Source organism: Pimephales promelas, chromosome 7 (assembly GCF_988280905.1).
Source record: "Pimephales promelas chromosome 7, fPimPro1.hap1.1, whole genome shotgun sequence".
Lineage (NCBI taxonomy): Eukaryota > Metazoa > Chordata > Actinopteri > Cypriniformes > Leuciscidae > Pimephales > Pimephales promelas.
In genome coordinates, this window is record NC_142775.1 from 11,101,504 (window position 1) to 11,122,972 (window position 21,469).

Genomic DNA, 21,469 nt, shown 5'->3' on the forward strand with positions numbered 1-21,469 from the left:
CGGGCCAAACTCAAGACACGCGGCGCTAATGGATAGCAGTGCAAGTCCCCCACACGTTTGACTGATGACAGATCCAAAAGAAAAATGGTTTTGAGCGAGAGGTATTTTAGATTCGCAGAATCTAGTGGTTTGAAGGTTTCACTGTGTGAAGTGTTTTATGCGTGAGGAAGTGTTTTATGCGTGAGGAACACCTTACCACCTAACTCGGGCTTATAGGAAAGCCACTACACCTGTGGTAACATTGAGATTGGAGGGAAAGCATACAGAGGGCGGTTGGGGCAGAATTTGGTCAGCACATCCTCGAGCAGGCTAGAATGTGTTGGGTCCTGTATGACGGGAGGAAGCACTTCAGCGCGTTCTCAACCACCAGCATCTCCAGACAGTTTATGTGAAGGCGTTTCTCTTGGTCTGACCACAGGTCAAAGACCGGGCTGCCCTCAAAAAAGCCGGCCCATGTAACTTGCGTTCACAACCTGATTTATATGAGTGCTGATATGCGTCAGATCGCTGACAGAAATAGCTGGCTGTTTTACATGAGACGACCTGGTTACTGCGAACGGGGAACGTTCTATGGATACTCTGTGATGTGCAAGCTGCGCCGGTGACAGTGTGGCTGTTAGTAAGCGTGAGCGGGCATGTTACTTATACTCATAACCTGATTTATATGAGGCTGATCTGGCTGTATGACAGAGCGGCATACATCTAGCACTCGAGCAGCATCTACCAGCTTTATGAGAGTGGGTCTGTGGTCCTCAGAGACACAAAAGACATAGTGCTTCTGTGTAGGGGTGAACACTGGGGTGTGGGTACATTTTTCTACACTTAAAACACCAACCGTGAGCCGGATAAACAGCAGTGGCCAGGTGTACTGTGCTTGTGTGCAGGGGTGAACACTGAGATGTGGGCACCTTTTGTAAACTTGAAACAATCTCTTTTAAGATTTTTCTGGGCTGCCGTAAAAGTAGCGGTTGTGTGCATGTGAGCGGGTAACATTACCGACTCGTTGGCTAGGAAATCGTTGGCTCCAAGGTCGCGGCTTTAAACAGTGCTTTCTGTACGTAATAAAAACTGTCCGTGAGCTCAGAGAGGAGAGCTGCATAAATTTTATCTGCTGCCAGAGCCGGGATTCGAACACAGGTCACTGGCGTGAAAGCTTAAGGGTTTTGCTACTGAGCCACAGGGGGAAACAATGTAAGCTTAAGTTAGTGCAAGCACATAAGAGATCATCACAGCTTCATGTTGGCGTTTGCATGTTAAATAACAGGCTCATTGCTGCAATATTGACCTATAGTCCGGCCTCGGCAGGACTAAAACACTCTTCTTTTTCCGCCGGTGAGATAAGTATGTGCATGGGGCGTGGGGTAGCTTTCTCGTAGCTTTGGTGTTAAGAGGTCTAGACTAGGCCGCAGGGTCGACATAGATAGCTCCTCACAGTGGACACAGCCTCCCGATGAAGTGCGAGGGCTGCGTGGTATGGGCCCACACAAAGAGCGCAAATCACATGGCGGTCTCCGATACTGATGCTTGTGCTCTTTTAGAGAGATGTGTGTGTCGCAGTGCCGAGCACACACATAGTAATAGCAAATAATATCAAAAAAGGATATGTCGCTGGATAGCATAGCTGACACGGAAGTCTTGAAAGTGGCTAGAAGACCACCGGCTTCCTCTTCGCGGTGTGAAGAGCTTCGCTGTAGAGATGAAAATCAGGCAAGCAGCCTCCGAGCCGTGCTTTTATACGCTAAGCCACACCCACTTGAGATGTCTCGCCAGGCTCAGTGGTAGGCTGCTGCAGTTGCCACAGAGCAGACAATGAGCACTCTAGACAGCCTGCTCAAGGTCTGCTAGCTGCTGGATTGCGTTGACAAAATACAACATTTTCGGCTTCAATATCTCGAGAAAAGGTGACTTTACCCCTAGTGTAAGCTAAACTTATGCAATACGAGAGAACCTCTCGTGAGAGAACCGCGTTATATTATTGTCGATAGACGTAGGGTATTAATGAGTTCTTGAATTATAATGTCTGACTCGAAATTAACCGAGAACTAACGGCTCACAAAACTTAAAGGAGTAGTTTTACTTTTAAAAAAACTTTTGCTGATAATTTACTCACCCCCATGTCATCCAAGATATCCATGTCAGTCTTTCTTCAGTCGAAAAGAAATTAAGGTTTTTGATGAAAACATTTCAGGATTTTTCTCCATACAATTGACTTCAATGGGAACCAAACGGTTCAAGTTCCAAAAGACAGTTTCAGTGCAAACTGTTCAAAGAGCTTTAAACAATTTCAGACGATGAATAAGGGTCTTATCAAGCCAAACAATTGCTCATTTAAAAAAACAAAAAACAAAAAAACAAAGTTTACATTTTATAAGCTGTTATCTCGGGACGCTTGTCCCGAGAAAAATGGCGTTCGTCAGGTCCAGTTTTGTATCCAGCCTCTCACGAGGCTTTCGGATGTCCCAACGCCTGTGATGAGAAGACCAACGCCTGTGAAGAGACGACTCAACACCGGCGATATGTTATGGCGCCGTTTTATATATAAACAATATTTATATTTAATATTTATATATAAACAATATGAATGTAAGCCATAGGAGAACTGGCCCCTGACAAGCCTGGGTTCTCCCAAGGTTTTTTTCTCCATCCAATCTGATGGAGTTTTGGCTTGCTTAGTTGGGGTTATTTAATATGTAATATTTAACAGTATTATTGATCTGTGTTGTACTACTTTCACGTTATTACTGAAGCTGCTTTGATACAATCTGTATTGTGAAAAGCTCTATATAAATAAATGTTACTTGACTTGACTTAAGCTCAAATGGTCGCCTTGCTCTGTTCTGTGATGCGCTTTCGTGATGCTCCTGTTCGAACTCGTTTATCAAAATGAACGAATCTTTTTTGTGTCATTTGGTTCATTCAACGAATGAAATGAATGAGTTGACTCTGGAAAAGTTTTGTTCATTTTGATGAACGATTTTGAATAGGGGAGTCACGAACGTGCATTACAGAACAGAGCAAGGCGACCATTTGAGCTTATAAAACTTAAAATTTGTTAATTTTTAAAAAAATGAGCGATCATTTTGCTTAATGAGACCCTTATTCATCGTCTGGAATCAATCAAAGCCCTTTGAACAGTTTGCTGTTTGCACTGAATCTGTCTTTTGGACCTTGAACCGTTTGGTTCCCATTGAAGTCCATTATATGGAGAAAATTAATGGAATGTTTTCATCAAAAACCTTAATTTCTTTTTGACTGAAGAAAGAATGACAAGAATATCTTGGATGACATGGGGGTGAGTAAATTATCAGCAAAAGTTTTTTTTTAAAGAGAACTACTCCTTTAAAGATAGCCTACACATTTAGCTGTAATCAGTATTTTTTATTAAAAACGTGAATAAATTACTATCAAAATGTTTGTTTTTATATATCTTATAGTTAGGAACAATTTTACTGCATATGCTAGCTAACATAAGAGTATTAAAAAGTGTAAGAATCTTTTAATTATTTGTATTAATGAATGTAGCAACAGACGGGTACTGCAGGCAGTAGAAAATTATATATATATATATATATATATTTTTTTTTTTTCTCAAAAGAAGGCTTCTAAAAGAATCTTAAATGGAACCGGAATAGTCAAAGGAAATCAGAATCATGAAATTCTTTAGAACACCAGAACGAACGGTCACCCGGAAGTCGCTGATATTATTACCGCGCTGTCAATACTTGGAGTAGTTGACTATTTGGAGCCAGAAAGTAAACTACAGCCTACTTACTAGTCCACATTTCTCTGAGCGCGTGTGATTGCCTCTCCTGCTGGAATGGACCCATTGCTGAGTTTGCCTTGTAGACTGCTGATTCTACTACCTCTTTTTGGAGTATGTTTGACGAAATTTGCAAGAGGTGAGTTATTATTTTATTTTTTCATGATTATATTTTTAAAGTTCATTTCCCCCCCCAAAGTTAGAGGGAATATGCCGCTTTATGGAGCACTTTTAGAAGTTCTTAAAGCATTGTAAGAACAGAAGACTTACTGTACTCTTCAATTTGTCGATTTTAATACAATAATGATTCAAGTGTAATAGTTAGCGTATTTGCTGTCAGAACTTTACCCTCACAGGCTCACACGGCCACTAAGGAAATGAAAGTCAAATCTCTTTAGAGGCACAAAGCTGCTTTGAATCTAACGTGACATAGGCTATACGGTTTTTATTTTAGATCATTGATTATAAAGATTGCAGGATTGCATTTGCATACTAAATACTAGGTTTCTTAAGGTGTACTGCCATTGAGAGTTCAAGTGCTCCGGTGGCTCAAAACTTTCAGCTCATAATCTTCAGGATTTATTTTTGTCAACAAAGGCTGTGTGTATTTACAACCACAATTTCTAAAGGAGATTACACTCAAGGATTGAAAGGATTTGACAGTAAAACAAGCATTTTGGGCCACTTTTGTTCTGACGGTTGTGATAAACATACATGACATTTTAACTTTTGGGAATTGGAATTTAATATTTAACTATTGTTAGGGAATTTAATATTTAACTATTGTTAGGTGTATTTAATTCCTACAATGCAAACAAAAGGGTCAGTAGATGTCTTGTAGATTTGAATGGCTATAGTTTTTGTTTTATTGCAATTATGTATTGTTTGATTATATTATAAGAGGAAATAGCTAAATGTAATTTACATGTTCTTAGTTTAGTTTTAGTGTAGGAAATCTGATTTAAAAAAGGGGAAAAATGTGATTTAGATATAGGCTACTGTAATAGTGTATTCCTTAACAATTTAATTGTTGGGCATTAAATGGGCATTTTATTTATACGGTATTTGTTTCTTATTTTCTATAGGCTAGAAGATAAGAGAATGCCATCCATTTGTCTTTGAAATAAGTGAAATATTCTAAACAATAGTATTAGCACTGTATAGTAACTGTACAGTATTTGTAAATTATACACCATAAGATATCATCACACATCTGCTAATCTTTTCGCCAGTGAAATGTCTTTATATTTGTATTTATTTATTCTTATATTTATTTATTTTAATTTTTGTCCCAAGCCCTTTTTAACTTTGTACCCTGACTAAAATACAGTACATGAAATGTATAAATAATAGCATGTTTTAATATATTCTTAGATATTAGGTATAGAGACAATTATACAGAAGATCTCATTATAGTTGCTCAATAAAATATCAATAAAATGTGATTAATTTGTTATTAATCTAATAGTTTCTTAAAACCCACCCCTTGGTGCCATAGATCTTTAATAATTTGCACAAGGAAACCGCTTATGCCAAAGACATGTTTTGTTCTTCTTGGCTGCAGTCCATGCATTGTGAACTTTTAGATGTGCTTAACGGCACCAATCAATATACTGGCTCTCAATCCTCCATAAATCTTTTTAGTGTCTCTGAATGCTTGGAGGTCACAATCTCAATTCAACACTATTGCTGTTATGATGAAAGGATTTGTTTTAATTAAATGATCTTTAAAATAGATTGGTGTATGTATGGGTGGAATGAAATATGCATGCTGCAAAATTCTGGCTTGTGCATATGGTAATGTTATAAAAATCCGCCTGCTTGACACTATTGCTTCATGTTTGCACAGATTTTACTTTGACTTACTTTAAAGTGATGTGATGCTTCTTTCCTTTAAAGCCTATAGTGTGATTAAATATGGTTTAAGAAGCCCATATCTAAACTTGATTGAGTGCCAGAATAATATCCATAAGACAAAATGTAACCATGATTTATTCAAAACATGGCTAGTTACCACTACATAGTTGTTGTTTTTTTATTACTTTTTGATATTTAATCTTTTCCCCCTGTTGTCACCAAACATAGTGCATAGAAATAGTAGTTCAATGTACTTTGAAAGATTCTTCTGACACATATGCTTTTTAGCCCTACATGAAAAATGTAGAAGGGAGTGTAGAGATGTTCCTTTCTGTGAATAATGGGGCCATACTCTAGTATCAGCTGTAACGCTCACATATAAAGAGACAACCAAATGCGACGTCCATTCTCAAGAATGGTGTGATGCAGAGATTAGACTTCTGATATGGCTCGACAGTGTGTGAACCAGTGATTTATTGGTAACCTTTTCAATGAACAAACATGTAATGAATTCTCGTTATGCTAATGACATAACTGACTGTGTTTTGAATATTATATGAAATAGGTTAACCTATGTAATGTAAATGAACCCAGTCTGAAGGGTTTTGTTTTTGTTTATATTTAAGAAACACTTTCTTAAATACGAGAGCCTCACGAGAGTTGTCGTTGACTCTGTATATTTTTTGGATATTCATTTTTATCATGAAATTTTACTGAACCCTGCAAAGCCATCCTAAGATGCTAGACGCATAATCCTCGCTAATTTTTTTTTTCTTTCTGGGTTAAATATACAGCTATTAGTCATGCCTCATTGAATGAGTCATTAGAGGAAGGCTTGTCTGAGCCGATAGCTCTATCTTTTTCCTGAGGCCTGACCCTTTTTCGAGACGAATGGTTTATTTCAGTGTTTTTTGAGACTCTTTGCAGAATTGCAGAAAGCTTCTCCCTTAAGGGACTTTTGAATGGTCTGGGGGTGCCATTTCTGAAGTCCCTGTGAAACATCAGGAGAGAGAAGCATGCTCTTTTTTTTCATTGGACTACGACAGAGACTGTATGCGCATCTGTCGTTGCTTACATTTTCCCCAGATGAATCCATGCAAGACTGATGTCATTAAATATAGACTTACATGGTTAAAAAAAATCATTATTCTCAAATGTGTTCATATGGCAGCTGTATTGCTCAAACAGTGTAAAAAGGCCAAGACATGTTGAGGAACCTTGTGTGGGTTGTAAAAAGATGGATGAGATTAAAGGCGCCTGCACACTTTTATACTGCGTCAGAGAATCCTGTAAATACATTGATTAATTTCAACAGTGTCACAAGAGCATAGAGGGAGAACGCAGGGTTTTTTACAAATGTGACAAATAGGCCTACACGATATTATCGTTTCAGCATCAACATCGCAATCCACGGTAGTCACATCGCAGGGTGTGTGATGTTAAGTTATAGAAATCGTACTGTTGAAACACTGCCAGAGGGACATTAAACAGGAAGTGTCTGTCCGAGCTCACAACAGGTTTTGCGAGGGAATGCAAAAGATTTAAATCTCTTAGGGGCTCCGTACTACTTAAATAAAAGGCAAGTTAAATTTATTTAGTCACATGATAAAGAAAAGTTTAAAAAAATTATCAAATCATTTGGGAGAGATTTAAGTCATAGTGATGTATGACCAGTGCTAGGTAGATTACATGCAAATTGTATTCTGTTGCTGAAAATTGTAGTTAGTAATGTAATCTAGATTACACATTTTAGGTAACATATTCTGATTAATTTTAGATTACTTATGACCTCGTTCATCACTAGTTTTTGAATGGGATTATTGTGTATCGTATTTAAAAAAACAAACAAAAAAAAACATTACTTTTAGATTACTTTTGACCTAACTTGTTCATCACTTAGTTAGGGCCCGAGCACTAACAGTGCGAGGTCCCTATTGAAACTGTTAGGATTATTATTATTATTATTATTTTTTTTTTTTTTTCTTTTTTCTGCAAAGTAAGTGCCATTTTCGGGGCCGCAACATGCTCAAAAACTCACCAAATTTGGCACGCATGTCAGGACTGGTGAAAAATTTCGTATTTTGTGGGTTTCGCGGATGGGCGGGGCAAAATGGCACGATAGCGCCACCTAGAAAATTGAAAAAAATTAGCCCCTCGTCCACGTTCAACCTACATGCACGAAATTTGGTGGGGACGTGTATCATATCAAGACGCACAAAAAAGCCTCAAGAACCCATACCCTAAACTCGACAGGATGTCCGCCATTTTGAATTTGGCGGCCATTTTTGGACGATTTACAGACTCCGTACTTTAACGAACTCCTCCTAGGGATTTAGTCGGATGGACTTAAAATTTCTGCTGTGCCTTCTAAAGGCATTGACGATGTAAAGTTGTGCTATCTGCGCGTTTTCGTCGATGGGCGTGTCCGTGGCGTCGAAGATTCGCCATGAAACAGGAAGTTGTAATAACTTGGCTGTAAATGCCCAGACCTGCACGAAATTTTACACATTTGACAAGAGTCCCGCCCTGAACAAATCTACATGCCGACATTCACCCTAAGTCATAGCGCCACCTGCTGGCAACAGGAAGTGACCTTTAACGTAGCAGCCCCCGCCATATGTTTGACCGACATGTACGAAATTTCTGTGGTACATCTAGCATGACCAGACGTACAAAAAAGCCTCAAGAACCCATACCCTAAACTCGACAGGAAGTCCGCCATTTTGAATTTGGCGACCGATTTGGGACGATTTACACACTCCGTACTTTAACGAACTCCTCCTAGGGAATTAGTCGGATCAAATTCACATTTCTGCTGTACCTTCTAAAGGCATTGACGATGTAAAGTTGTGCTATCTGCGTGTTTTCGTCGATGGGCGTGTCCGTGGCGTCGATGATTCGCCATGAAACAGGAAGTTGTAGTAACTTGGCTGTAAATGCCCAGATCTGCACGAAATTTTACACATTTGACAAGAGTCCCGCCCTGAACAAATCTACATGCTGTCATTCACCCACAGTAATAGCGCCACCTGCTGGCAACAGGAAGTGACCTTTAACGAAGCAGCCCCCTGTCGCATGTTTGACCGACATGTACGAAATTTCTGTGGCACATCTACCATGTCCAGACGCACTGAAAAGTCTCTTGGAGCGATGCCCTAAACTCAACAGGAAGTCGGCCATTTCGAATTTTACCGCCATTTTTGGATGATTTACTCATTACGTACTTTAACGAACTCCTCCTAGGGCTTTCGTCGGATTGACTTCACATTTCTGCTGTGCCTTCCAAAGGCATTGACGATGTAAAGTTGTGCTATCTGCGCGTTTTCGTCAATGGGTGTGTGTGTGGCGTCGATGATTCGCCATGAAACAGGAAGTTGTAGTAACTTGGCTGTAAATGCCTAGATCTGCACAAAATTTTACACATTTGACAAGAGTCCCGCCCTGAAAAAATCTACATTCAGAAATTCACCCACAGTCATAGCGCCACCTGCTGGCAACAGGAAGTGGCCTTTAACGAAGCAGCCCCCGTCGCATGTTTGACCGACCTGTATGAAATTTCAGTGGTACATCTACCATGTCCAGCCGCACAGGAAAGTCTCTTGGAGCGATGCCCTAAACTCAACAGGAAGTCGGCCATTTCTAATTTCACCGCCATTTTTGGATGATTTACTCATTACGTACTTTAACTAACTCCTCCTAGGGAGTTAGTCGGATCGACTTCAAATTTCTGCTGTGCCTTCTAAAGGCATTGACGATGAAAAGTTGTGCTATCTGCGTGTTTTCCTCAATGGGCGTGTCCGTGGCATCGATGATTCGCCATGAAACAGGAAGTTGTAGTAACTTGGCTGTAAATGCCCAGATCTGCACCAAATTGTACACATTTGACAAGAGTCCCGCCCTGAACAAATCTACATGCCGACATTCACCCAGTCATAGCGCCACCTGCTGGCAACAGGAAGTGACCTTTAATGAAGCAGCGTAGCAAATTTACAGCCGCACCGGCTGAGCTGCAAAATATGCGACGCGGCCGCCTCACACCCCGACGCGCTACAGGTGCGAGGGCCCGCCCATCGCTGCTTGCAGCTTTAATTTTGAATGGGATTATCTTTAGAAACAGAAAACAAAGAGAAAGAAGATATTTTACGTTAAGCATTACATTATGGCAGGGCTTCCCAAACTGGGGTTAATGAAAGAACTGCAGGGGCATTATGAATTTATCAAAAGCTATGAAATATAAATTTTATTTATTTTGTTTATTTTGTTACCTGCATGTCCATGTGACCATAATCCAACACCAGATAACTGTGAGTTATCTGGGGCCTCATGTATAAAACTTTGCGTAGATTTCATCCTTAAAGTGTGCGTACGCACATAAGGCAGAATTTGCGTACGCACAAAAGTGTTCAGATTTATAAAACCGTTCGTACGCCAGAACCTGCGCAGAATTCACTTTATAAATCCCAGTCAGCGGGAGATTGTGCGCACGTGCGTCTCCTCCCCGAAATAACCATATATGGAGATTACAACGCCTAGTTTAAATATGCATATCCTCATCTGCATATCATTTGCATATGATTATTCATCCATGTGATACATACAGTCGGCAACGCGTCATAGTTGGGGGGGCGTGGTCGGCGTGGGGGAAAGCAGCGCGACCATCCTATGCATTTGAATGACAAAAATGTCATATTGCGAGTCATTTATGCCTGCCGACCGGCAACAGTACATTGCAAAATTAACTGTAATAGGTTATGATTGCCCTTATTTAATTAAAAACTGGGTCAATGACCCACCAAATGGCCGGAGGTGGCGTTTCCAGACTATTGTTATCTGGTTGAATCTTCAGGTAAGACATCGCGGAAGCTACCGGCAACACAAGCCTATTACTCAAACAACTTGCGTATAAGTTACTATAAGTCCATAAAACCATGTCACTTACCAATTGTACGTATGCTTCACTCCAAACTATTAATCCTTTTGTAAAACGGTGATCAGTAGTAGTAGCTACGAAGTTGCAGAGGGACTTTGCTGACAGTTATCCGAATTCTCACAGACTGCAGTGTGATAACCTTCAGCTGATAACGCTAATGTGAATGAGACATCCCTTATGAAAAACAACTAAAGGAATCTTGTAGTATTTTAGGACAAAATATTATAGTAACGTTAATCCTATAGGAATACTATAGTATTTTGGGACATAGCCTAGAAGTATAGAGGTATTAACATCACAGACGTATTATACACTACTATAGAATACTAATAGCCATAGGATTACTATAGTTCTTTTTCGTAAGGGATATAAAGTCAGACAAATCTGGCCCACTGCCTAATACGAGTTAAACATCTACTACTATATCACACAGGGATCTACTCACACAGTAATCTAACAATATATGATTAATTTTGCCATTTTGTCCTCCTATCCGGTTCTGTATGTATGTAAGAAAGGCTGTAGAACTTCAATTTATAATTTGTTAGTTTATTGGTGGTACAGAAAACGACACCGCAACTCTTCGGCATGATTGTCCCATCTATTTCACTGAGCGCCAAGGCAATGTTTTCCCCCACGGGCTAAATTCACACCACGTGACGGGGCGTTCCCGGGGGCGTTCCCAGACCAACCGACTGTATCTATACCAAGTTTAACGGTACAAGACATTAGGAAAATATGAAATGCGGATGTGCCGTCACATTATTACAAAAAATTTTTTTAGTAGCCTATATCCTTGCCTTGTTTTTGAATGAATAAATCAAATAGTGTTAAATACATTTCAGAGAAAGTTTTTCTCAATCTTTTCCACTGGCCAAATAGTATTTTTAATTGATTTATATTTTAATGGAAAGAGATAGACATGGTTGTGCATTATTTGCACGAAACAGTATTCTCAGACAATCTCTAGTTAAAACATTAAAACACAGCATGCCAGAAGAAAAGTGTTCAAAAGCAATGCATCCACAACAAATAGGTCTATTTCTATTTATTGAATATATATATATATATATATATATATATATATTGTAACTTCTCAGTAATGATTGCATGTAGTTTAAGAGTTTAACTCCAGTAATGAGAATGGCATATTTAATCTAAATGTTTATATCAGAAGTAAAACATAGTTTAAACCATTTTCTTATTTATTTAAACTGTTATTGTGAATATGGACTGTATTTATGATTTGGACTCATAATGAAGATTTACGGTTTTACTCCATCTGCCGTTAGATTATAGGCTATATGTGCGTCAGTTTCACCAAACGGCCCAATGCGTGTGCTGGCGCGGTCATTTAAAAAGGGATGGATGTTTGCTTCAAGTGATGATAGGTTTGTGAAATTATATTTGTATTATCTTTCTGTAGATGTATAATTTTCTTTAGATTCTCTGTTTAATAGTAAGCAAAAAGACATTTGACTCCAACATCGGTGTCGCCAAAACCTATAATCTTCTAAAAGAGTGTGTACGCACGGTCAAGAGCATCCTTACGGTGCGCACTTATTTACGCCAAGTTTATTTTTTATAAATCCCGATGTGCGCGTGGAAAAATGCGTACGCATATTTCTATGCCCATTTTGTGTGTACGCAACGTTTATACATGAGGCCCCTGGTGTTGGATAATATATTTTATATTTCATAGCTTTTGATAAACTCATAATGCCCCTCCAGTTCTTTCATTAAGCCCTGCCATAATGTAATGCTTAATGCAAAATATCTTCTTTCTCTGCAAATGTGTTGATTGAAATTTTTTTTTTCAATCTCAGGAATCCCTGCATGAACAAATAATAAACAACATCAGCAATGACATTATACATTCCATACACATTATACATTATAAGTTTTCCAGGTTTTAAATATTTATGTACAGACTTTAGTCTAGGTCAATAATCTGTGAAGGTCACAGCATGTTTCACAGCTATCAGCAGTGGTTAGTAATTTGCATAATTATTAATCTCATACATGGTGTAACTGATAGGTGCCTTTGTGCCCAAATTTAGAAGCATTAGAAGCATTAGATTTAGAAGCAAATTTATTTACATGGCCTTTTTATATTGTAAATATATTCAAAGCTAAACAGTGTGACACACAATAAGAACTTAATTTGGAAAGCAGAATTAAAGAATAACTGGCAATTAGAGATTATGAATACTTTAATGCCTTTGCATCACATGAATAACATGTAATCATGTCATCTACTGTATAAAAAGTAATAATCTTATTAGTATTTTAAAACGTAGTGTAATCTAATTACAAGTACAACATTTTTGGAATTTAATTACGTAATCGTGATTCATATAACCAGTCACTACCCAGCACTGAATATGACGTATGTGCTTTGTTACTTTTAAGTTCGGATGAAATTGTAACAGAGTAAAATGAGTAAACATATTTGGTTTTAACAGAACCCAAGTACAGATTCCCCAAAATAATACTTAAGAGTAAGTATTAGTCAAATACTTTATACCGCTCTGCCATTAAAACATATTTTATAGGGCCTATTCAACAAATGTGTCCCTTGTGTGTAGGGGGCCTAAGACAGCTGTTTAGTGAGAATTATCAAGTCCACATGGAATTTGTGCCCAAAGAACTCCACAGAAAGTTCAGCACATTTCCACAGAACTTCATCATGCAGCCAGTTCCGCATATGCCCACATACCCATAAACAATTCAAAATAATTTTCCTTTAAAATCAGCACATACATTTTTTTTTAAAGTCTGACGATTCTGTCTGGGCCTGTTCATCATGTATGCCATGTATCACAATTTCCACAATGAGTCTTTGTGAGATGACATCATTGGTTTGCTTTCATTACAGACCAGCTCAGCAATAGGGTTGTGTCAAGGCACGTTCTGACATTGTTCTTTGTCTTCTTGTCTGATCACAAAGGAACTGTATTAAGATCACTTATCAAGACTAACTTATGGCAAATGCCCTCTGGGCTGTCACTCATAGTAATACACAGTAGCATGGTTGAGTAGTTTAAATTCTGAATTGGTTTTACATGCAAAGCACATAAGATTAATGTCAGAATTACTCATGTGGGCTGGTCTATCAATATTATCAACAAACCTTTGCTGTCATATCTTCTTTTGTGTTTTTATTCCACTGGATTATAGATCTCTTTGTGGCAGGATTTTTTTTTAACCCATGCCAAAGTCACTGATTGAAAAATGATCCAAGGACGTTGCATTTTAGTGCATTGCCATCTCATTTATAAACCTTTAAAAGCATGTGTGTGAGTATATGTGTTAATGTCTGCCTAAAGCCATCTGTATCAAATCTTAAAGTATATGAAAAAAATATCCAAAGTTCCTTTAAGGCAAGTGAATTTGACAGCTATGTTAACAACACCCCCTGGCAGCTATTATCTATCGCAATAGGCATGGTACAGGTCTACTTGAATGTGGAAGGACAGAAATCTCAAAAACTGTTGGTTAATCTTATGCTTCATATTTCAAAACATGGTATCATATTTTTCAAAATGGTATAATTTTTTTATTTACCTAAAATAACCCCAAATTATGTAGGTTGATAATTTGCATAATTTGTATCCATGTTTTTGAGCAATAAGGCCAGCTAATACTTTACCAATAAGGCAAAATGGCATTTTAAATAAAGGCCATGACTTCCTTTCTTAAAATGATCATATTGTGATTTCCCACATTAAATTATCTGTCCCCTTTTTAATGTGTCTGTGTCTGATATTGATTCCGAAATGTTTTTATCATGCAACATCTTATTAACCTTGTACATAAAAGTGCCAGAAGGCATAGTCAAACTTTGGCTTTGGCTTACTCAAACATTCTATGCCCAAGAGTATCAACTTGTTTCATGACTCTTTTCCCATGGTGATAATTAATGTGTAGAAAACAGTCAAAAGGTCTCCCAGTTTGTCAAGACCTTGTTTAATCTGTTGCATTAACTCAATATGGATCAAAACTAGCACTGGTGGGCAATATGGCACAATTTAAAATGGCTTTTAAAAATCTTTCCAGACATATCACTTAATTGAACAAGCCATTAACTGTATGTGAGCTTAAATATCTTTGTATTTTTCAAATTAGTATTTAACATGAGGCATCTAAACTTCCAGAATCCATGCATGTATTCCTGCCTGACACATTTACTTCAACAGCCTTGTGATGGTTTATCAGTTCTCTTAATTTCACATTTTCTGTGTGGTGTACAGACTTACTGCGGAGACAGAGAGAAACCAGATAAGCCTTTTACTTCAGGCAGTTAACTAGCTATAAAGCATACCCTGCAATGCTGTTGGATATCTTTCCCTCTCAGCCTTATGTTTTACATAAGTCTACATCAGGTGTCCCATATGGTCGAGCAGACCGGTGGCCACACACTCATTTAAAGAGCCAGAATCCTCTCATGCAGTCAGTTGCACACCTGACAATGATTAATTTGGGTGTACGGGATTATTTGCTTCAGCGAGCCCTGAACTGCAGACCTCAGATAATTGCACGAGGTGACAGCGAGGCGGATTTTCTGTCCCACAAGAGTTTCATGGGATCCGACACGGCAAGGTTTACTAGGTCACCCACTGTTGTTATCTCTGAACGGTGATAGAATAAACAAGTTTGGACCTATCTGGGATTTTAAGGTGTTGCAAATAACCAGAGAATTTTGTAGACAAAGACGATCTGCAATGTCACTGGTATACAGACTGATACGTGGATCAAGTCAGGACACCTGACAACAGCAAAGTAAAAAAAGTCAAAGCTAGGTTACAAGTCAGTGCAAAGATAACCAAATCAAAACACGCATATCATTTTTCTTTTTTTCCATGTTAAAACGCTTTAATCACACTTTTACTTGCAGAGACAAGTATATGAGTAACTACTCACAGGGAGACCTGGTGAGGCCTACTACCTAATAACCACAGTATGTGGGGAACTCACCTTCAGGGAGGCCTGGTGAGGCCATTACCTGATTTACATTTACATTTATTAAAGAGCCCCTATCATAGCATTTGAAATGTTCCTATTTTTGTTTTAGGAGTTCCCAAAAACAGTTTAACGTGCATGCAAGGATAAAAAAACACTTTATTTGTCTTATAATATGCATTTATTTTTAACTGATTTGCTCAACGACTCCCAAATGATTCGTTCGACGATCATTTTCCCAAACACCCCCTTTGAGTGTCGCGAATCTGCGGTAATTGGACAAATGATCCAGTCAGTTGTTATTGGTAAACCGTAGGCAGAGACTGTCGGCAACGGAACGCCCATAACCAGGATTATAGCTTGTCAAGTGTTCAAAATTGTATATATTGTGTGAACAAACGTGTCAGAAAAAGTGCACTTTCCACACGGTCCCTTACTCGCGTCTCCGTCAAGAGCAAGCTTTCCCGGCGAAACTCACATTGCGGGGGCTTTTGAAGGGCCGTGCTTATTATATAGAGTGAAGTCATATTTGGTTAAGTCGTATAGGAGGTAATTGCCATTTTTCAATGAATGTCTGGTGAATATCAAAAACAAAACTAACTTTACCCCGTTTAGAAGCTGCGCGGAGTATACACAACACACACAACACAATATAACTATATTGTGCATGCTACAGAAAACATAATAGCAAACATTATTAATATTACTTACAGATTGTGATTCGGAGGAGGACGAACCTGATCCATATACAGTACACTGGATACTGAGCCCTCCTTCAGGAACAACCGGCTTGTGAATCCACATATGAATTCATTTAGGTTTTGAATTTTGAATGAGAACATTAAAATTATGAGAACACAAGGTTCGGGTGTTGCAAATATGAACTCTGACCACTGATTCTTCACATGCTTGTCCCTGGACTATGAAAACAAGTGGCTGAACTGTCTTTGCAATGTAGAACACAGCGTCTTCTCGACATGACGCTATTCAGCTAAAGTATTTGAATATGTTCTAGACGTCACTTCAAGTTTACACTTCCGTATGCGCGCACAGTTGTTTGGAGCGGCCAATGACCTATCTACGTCACGATGTAACAGCTAATAACTCGTTTCAAAAACAATTCATTTCACAGACTCAGAGTCGACTCTCACTTTTGAAAGACAATAACTTTATATATGGTGCACTTTCAGATATAAATCTTTGCAGGATGTTTTCATTCCCTTAGGGACCGTTCGGTATTTATGGAAAGGACCACCGGAGGAAAATAGGGGAGGGTCATGTCTTTTTATTCTTTGATGAGGGTAGGGTCATCCAACCTTTTTTAGTCTATAGGGGAGGGTCACCCAACTTTTGTATTCATCAAAACAGGTAAATTTCAAAGTGGCTTGTTTGGTGCATATTTTTTTCATGTAGCTCCATGTAGCTCTCTCGATCTCGGCCCTCGGGCCATCGCTGTCAGATGGGTCTGACCCAACAAAAATCCGAGTGGCGCTGTTTGACAGTCCGCGCGCGCTTCAGTATGCGCTCAAGTGCATTAGAACAGAACGGCAAAGAAATGTTTACCCGGCAAAGCTTTAAAGCACGAGCAAATAATGAACTTTTGTTATTGTGAATAAGTGCATTGTCCTGTGTGTTACTCTACCGCTGCATTAACATGTGATGTGAATGTACGTCGAGTGTATTGGGACTGAGGCGCCCGAACTGCAGCTGATATAATGTGCGCTGTAGCACGATACGACCATATTTTAGTTTCCATTCTTATTGCGTTTCCACAACAGTGTTAGTGAGTAAATCTGAGCTGTAGGCTTGAATTCGTGAGGTGTGTGCGCTGTGCGGTTGAATGAGTCGGTTTGTCGATCTATCTGAATTTTGATCAATCAGGAGCTGATGAAATCCACAGAAGAAAGACGAAAATGGTCGTGAATTTGGACTATTGAAAGGGAAGCATACCACTTTATTATGATTTTAGTATCATAATGATTAATAAATGCATGCACAATTATCAGTGAACTTGATAAATGTTGCAGATATGTTTTACTATGCACAAAATGCCTTGAGCTTGAGCACAACTTGAGCACAAAATTGCATGTTACATAAACGCGTCACCACTGCATCAGCACCGAAAACATGATTTAAAAAAAAAATTAAATCAAAACTCGTGATAGGAACCGAATTGTAGGTTTGGTCTATCGTTATAGCCCTAGTAAGATGAGAAAGCATGAGTTTAGTCGTTTATCATGGCTATCTGAACATCTTTGCCAAGCGCAAACCAGTACAGAAGTAATCAATAAATTATCGGGGAGGGTCATGCCTTTTTTCACAATCATTTTGGAGGGTCAGAGAAAAAAATATTGCTGGCGAGGGGAGGGTCAAGTCTTTTTTGACGACAGATCTCAAATCTCCTCCGGTGGCCCCCTAAATAAATAACGAACAGTCCCTTAGAGCTATATTCCAGACTACTTGAACAGTCATTTTCAAAAATCCATGGTAGGTGCTCTTTAAAACAAGAGTACAACATAAGCCACTTTGCTTCAATGGAGGCCCCAGAGTCAGGGGCCTTCCGTCTGTATGCTTGGGCGTCAGCTCATGGTAATGCTCTGGCTTCATGGGAGCGTACTTCGACCAAAAAAGAAGTGAAGGCTAGAATTTTCCACTTGACCCAAGCCATAGTGGTGCAAGGTGGGATAAGGCAGATCTGAAAGTGAAGTACTACCCTGACCTACCCTGTATCACAGGTGAATACTCCCACCTCACCCTGAGGTTTACCAGTGTGCGGACCTAATGACCTGATGGCTCTAAGGATGACAGAAAATTTTTCTGCGCCCAGCCTCGGGGAGTGGGGCTTGTTTGTGAGCCAAACCATCTGCAACCCAACACTCAAGCAATAGCCCAGTGAGATAAGTGAAGCCTATACTGGCAGCCCAGATTCGTATGCTAGTTCTGCATGGCAGGGTCGGGCAGGCAGACCTAGTCTCTTCGTTTGAGGCGAAAGACGGCCTAACCTACTCAATAAAGACAAATTGTACTGGGGAGGCCTATTTGAGGCCTAACTCAGGAACTTTATAAACCATGCCTCTGCACCACACTGCATTACTCTCGTCACCCCAGAATGCATAGAAGGGGGCGGACCTTGGCCTAATGACTCCCATGAGAGGAGGCTGTCATACAGGAATGCTTTCTAGAAACCTACATTCACAAAGTGAAGGGTCAGAGGCAGAAATGCTTTAGCAGAGCGACTCCACTATCCCTGGCACAGCCTAGGCCAGCTACAGAGGCGGCCCTATTATTATTTCATACAAGCAGCTGCAGAATCGCTCAGGCTCAGCCCACTAACAAAACCCAAAACAGAGCTCAAGAGGGCGATGTACTCCGGTAAGAAGTCAGGCGGTCCCGTGGGCCGGACATAAGATCTATCTGAAGCTCTAGTGTCAGTCAAAACTCCAAGTAAAAAATCCTGTGAGAGAGACCAACTACTCTACCCTGAGGTGGCTAAATGCTCGAAGGCTAACATAGTTTCACATCACAAGAGAGTTCATACAACTGGTGCTTCTTCCTATCATTCTAGCCACCTAAAAGGGAACTTGAGGGCCCAAATAATCCAAAAATGTAAGTACCTTATTACATTGACATTAACCCATAGCTTTATACAGGGAACAAGGTCTGTTGAAGTCTTAGTATTTATTTCACAAAAATTACTCTTTTGAAGTCCAGTCAGCTCACCTGTGGCATGCGGAGTGAAGACTCGCCAGATAGACTCGCCTCTTTATGAATCTGGGGTCCACCGCTTTACATGCCTGAAAGAGGCGTTCTCACTAACCAAGCCTAGGCGGGCCATCAGAACATCATTTTCATCATAGGCCCAGCCCCAGGCCTGATGTAATGACCGCTGGGGAGTCGGAAAGAGAGGAGGGGGAGATTCATCACCCTCTGGGGAGGTTATCCATTACCAACGCTGTGTGCATTTGTGCTGGATAACCTCCCTCAAATGTCTCCTGTTGTGGGAGTCACGCCTCTTCTGCGACCTGCTCCTCCAGGTGAGGTGACGCTGGCTCGCTGGCCCTGCCTATGGTCCTTAGACCGTGAAGGGCCAGGTTCTCCCACCTGACAGGGCATGGAATCGGATCTCAGCAGTATACACGTTTTTAATGCTGCTGAATGCTTTGCTCTGTTTGTAATTAAGTGTCTGTCTTTCTATGTGGATCTTGCTTAATTCTTTGATTTGTTACTGTATTTTATTTTATTTTTTACCTTGTGGCTACTGCGCTATGTACAGCACTTTGGTCAGTGCAAGCTGTTTTAAATGTGCTATAGAAATAAACCTTTACTTACTTACTTTACTTACTGAGCTCGCCTTCGCCTCCATGAACTTTCCCACCACCGCCTCTACAGAGGTCCCGAAGAGTTCAGAGGGTGAAGCCGGTGAAACGAGGAGAAAGGCCTTCTTTTTGTCCCCGAAAACCGACCGATCACGGAAGCGTTTTGCTTGGTTGCCCGGAGAGCAAGATCTGTGGTACGGCACAGCTTAGCCACCGCCTCAGGGGACATTCCTGCCCCCTGGTCAAGATCCCCCCGCAGGTTGGCCAGGTATGCCTGAAGCACCGCCATGGTGTGCAGGGCAGCACCGGCCTGACCTGCTCCCGTGTATGCTCTGCCATTCAAACAGCCTTTGTTTTCAGTGGTTTGGATGGAAGGGTTTAAGTGTAACTAGCCGGCTGATGTCTTTGGATACGAGCAGAGTATGCGTTCTTCCATGCCTTCTTGACCCCAGTGTGGCAGCTGCAGCCTGCTAGCGGCGCACCCCATAACATCCACCAACTCTGCATTCACAGGGCAGGGTGGCTGAGGGGGATCAGGATCTACCTGATTATCACCTCCTCAGCCATCTCTTGCTCGTCCTGAAGAGCACTATCTGCAGGAACTGCCTTGGCATGAGCGGCATCAAACAGACAGTCCCTGAAGATGAAAAGATTATTTGTCATGTTTGCAGTGCGAGTTCCTTTTCGAAAGGTAACTGTAAAAATTTGAATATTTTGAAATATTATTATACTTTAAAACATCAGTTTATTTTGATATATTTTAAAATAATTTGCTGCAAGAAACATTTCTTATTATCAATGTTAAAAACAGTTGTATAATAGTTTGTGGAAATTGATAATTTTTTTTCAGAAATTCATTGATAAATATAAACTTCAAAAGAACAGCATTTATTTGAAATAAAAATTGTAACAATATAAATAACTTCATTGTCACGCACTGTGGCAAAGTTTAAAGATTTCATGACATGAGAAATCACATTTTTCAGTATAAGATGTTTTTGTTCCATTTAAACATTCTGTAAGTTTCATAGCTTAAAATGTCTTCCTCATTAAAAACAAAGTAATTATTTAACCAAGATGCATTCTGACAGATTTGAATATGACTGCATCTAGAGCAATACACAAATAGACAAATATTTCACAACATCGCACCATGCTCATATGACAAATGGAAGAGTAAAGGAATGTTTGCTTTGACGCGTTATGTTTAAAGTCACCATGAAATCAAAATTGACAGTTCTAATTTTTTTATGGAACATTTTCAGTGTTTTTTTTTCATGTGCCCTAGTAATCTTCAATCAAATGGAGCATTTGCAGATTGTTTTGTAAATGATGAACAGTGTAATGGAGAGTTGGCAAGGAAACTTTTTTAAAGATGAAGCAGCCAACTCTACTGAATCTGACATTGTAAACAATTTCATAATGCTTTGTCTGAAAATTACAGTTTTAATGTTAAAATGCTCTTACTCACTGTGCAAAAGTGAGGCGGCATTGCTACTTTTTCATATACACATTTTCATATTTCATATTCTGTTAGCCAGTAATAACAGTAGCTATATTTACATGGACGCTTTTTATTTCAATCAGAATTAAATCACTCTGATGAATCTGAACAGTGTTTACATGAACGCTAAATGAAGCGAT

At 39.6% G+C, this 21,469-nt stretch overlaps 1 protein-coding gene across 7 annotated transcripts in view; it reads left to right on the top strand.

Moving 5' to 3' along the window:
* The first annotated feature begins 3,719 nt into the window (after window positions 1-3,719).
* The window catches only part of tfpia (tissue factor pathway inhibitor a), a 58,671-nt gene continuing 40,921 nt past the window's right edge, over window positions 3,720-21,469 (top strand). For 5 of the 7 annotated variants that reach the window (XM_039647232.2, XM_089133052.1, XM_039647234.2 and 2 more), the window contains exon 1: window positions 3,722-3,899. In XM_039647232.2, the coding sequence (XP_039503166.1) occupies window positions 3,818-3,899 (82 nt within the window). In that variant the 5' untranslated portion in view covers window positions 3,722-3,817. Of the gene's footprint in view, window positions 3,900-21,469 lie in introns of all 7 variants that reach the window. The other 2 variants (XM_089133054.1, XM_089133051.1) reach the window with 1 other exon arrangement.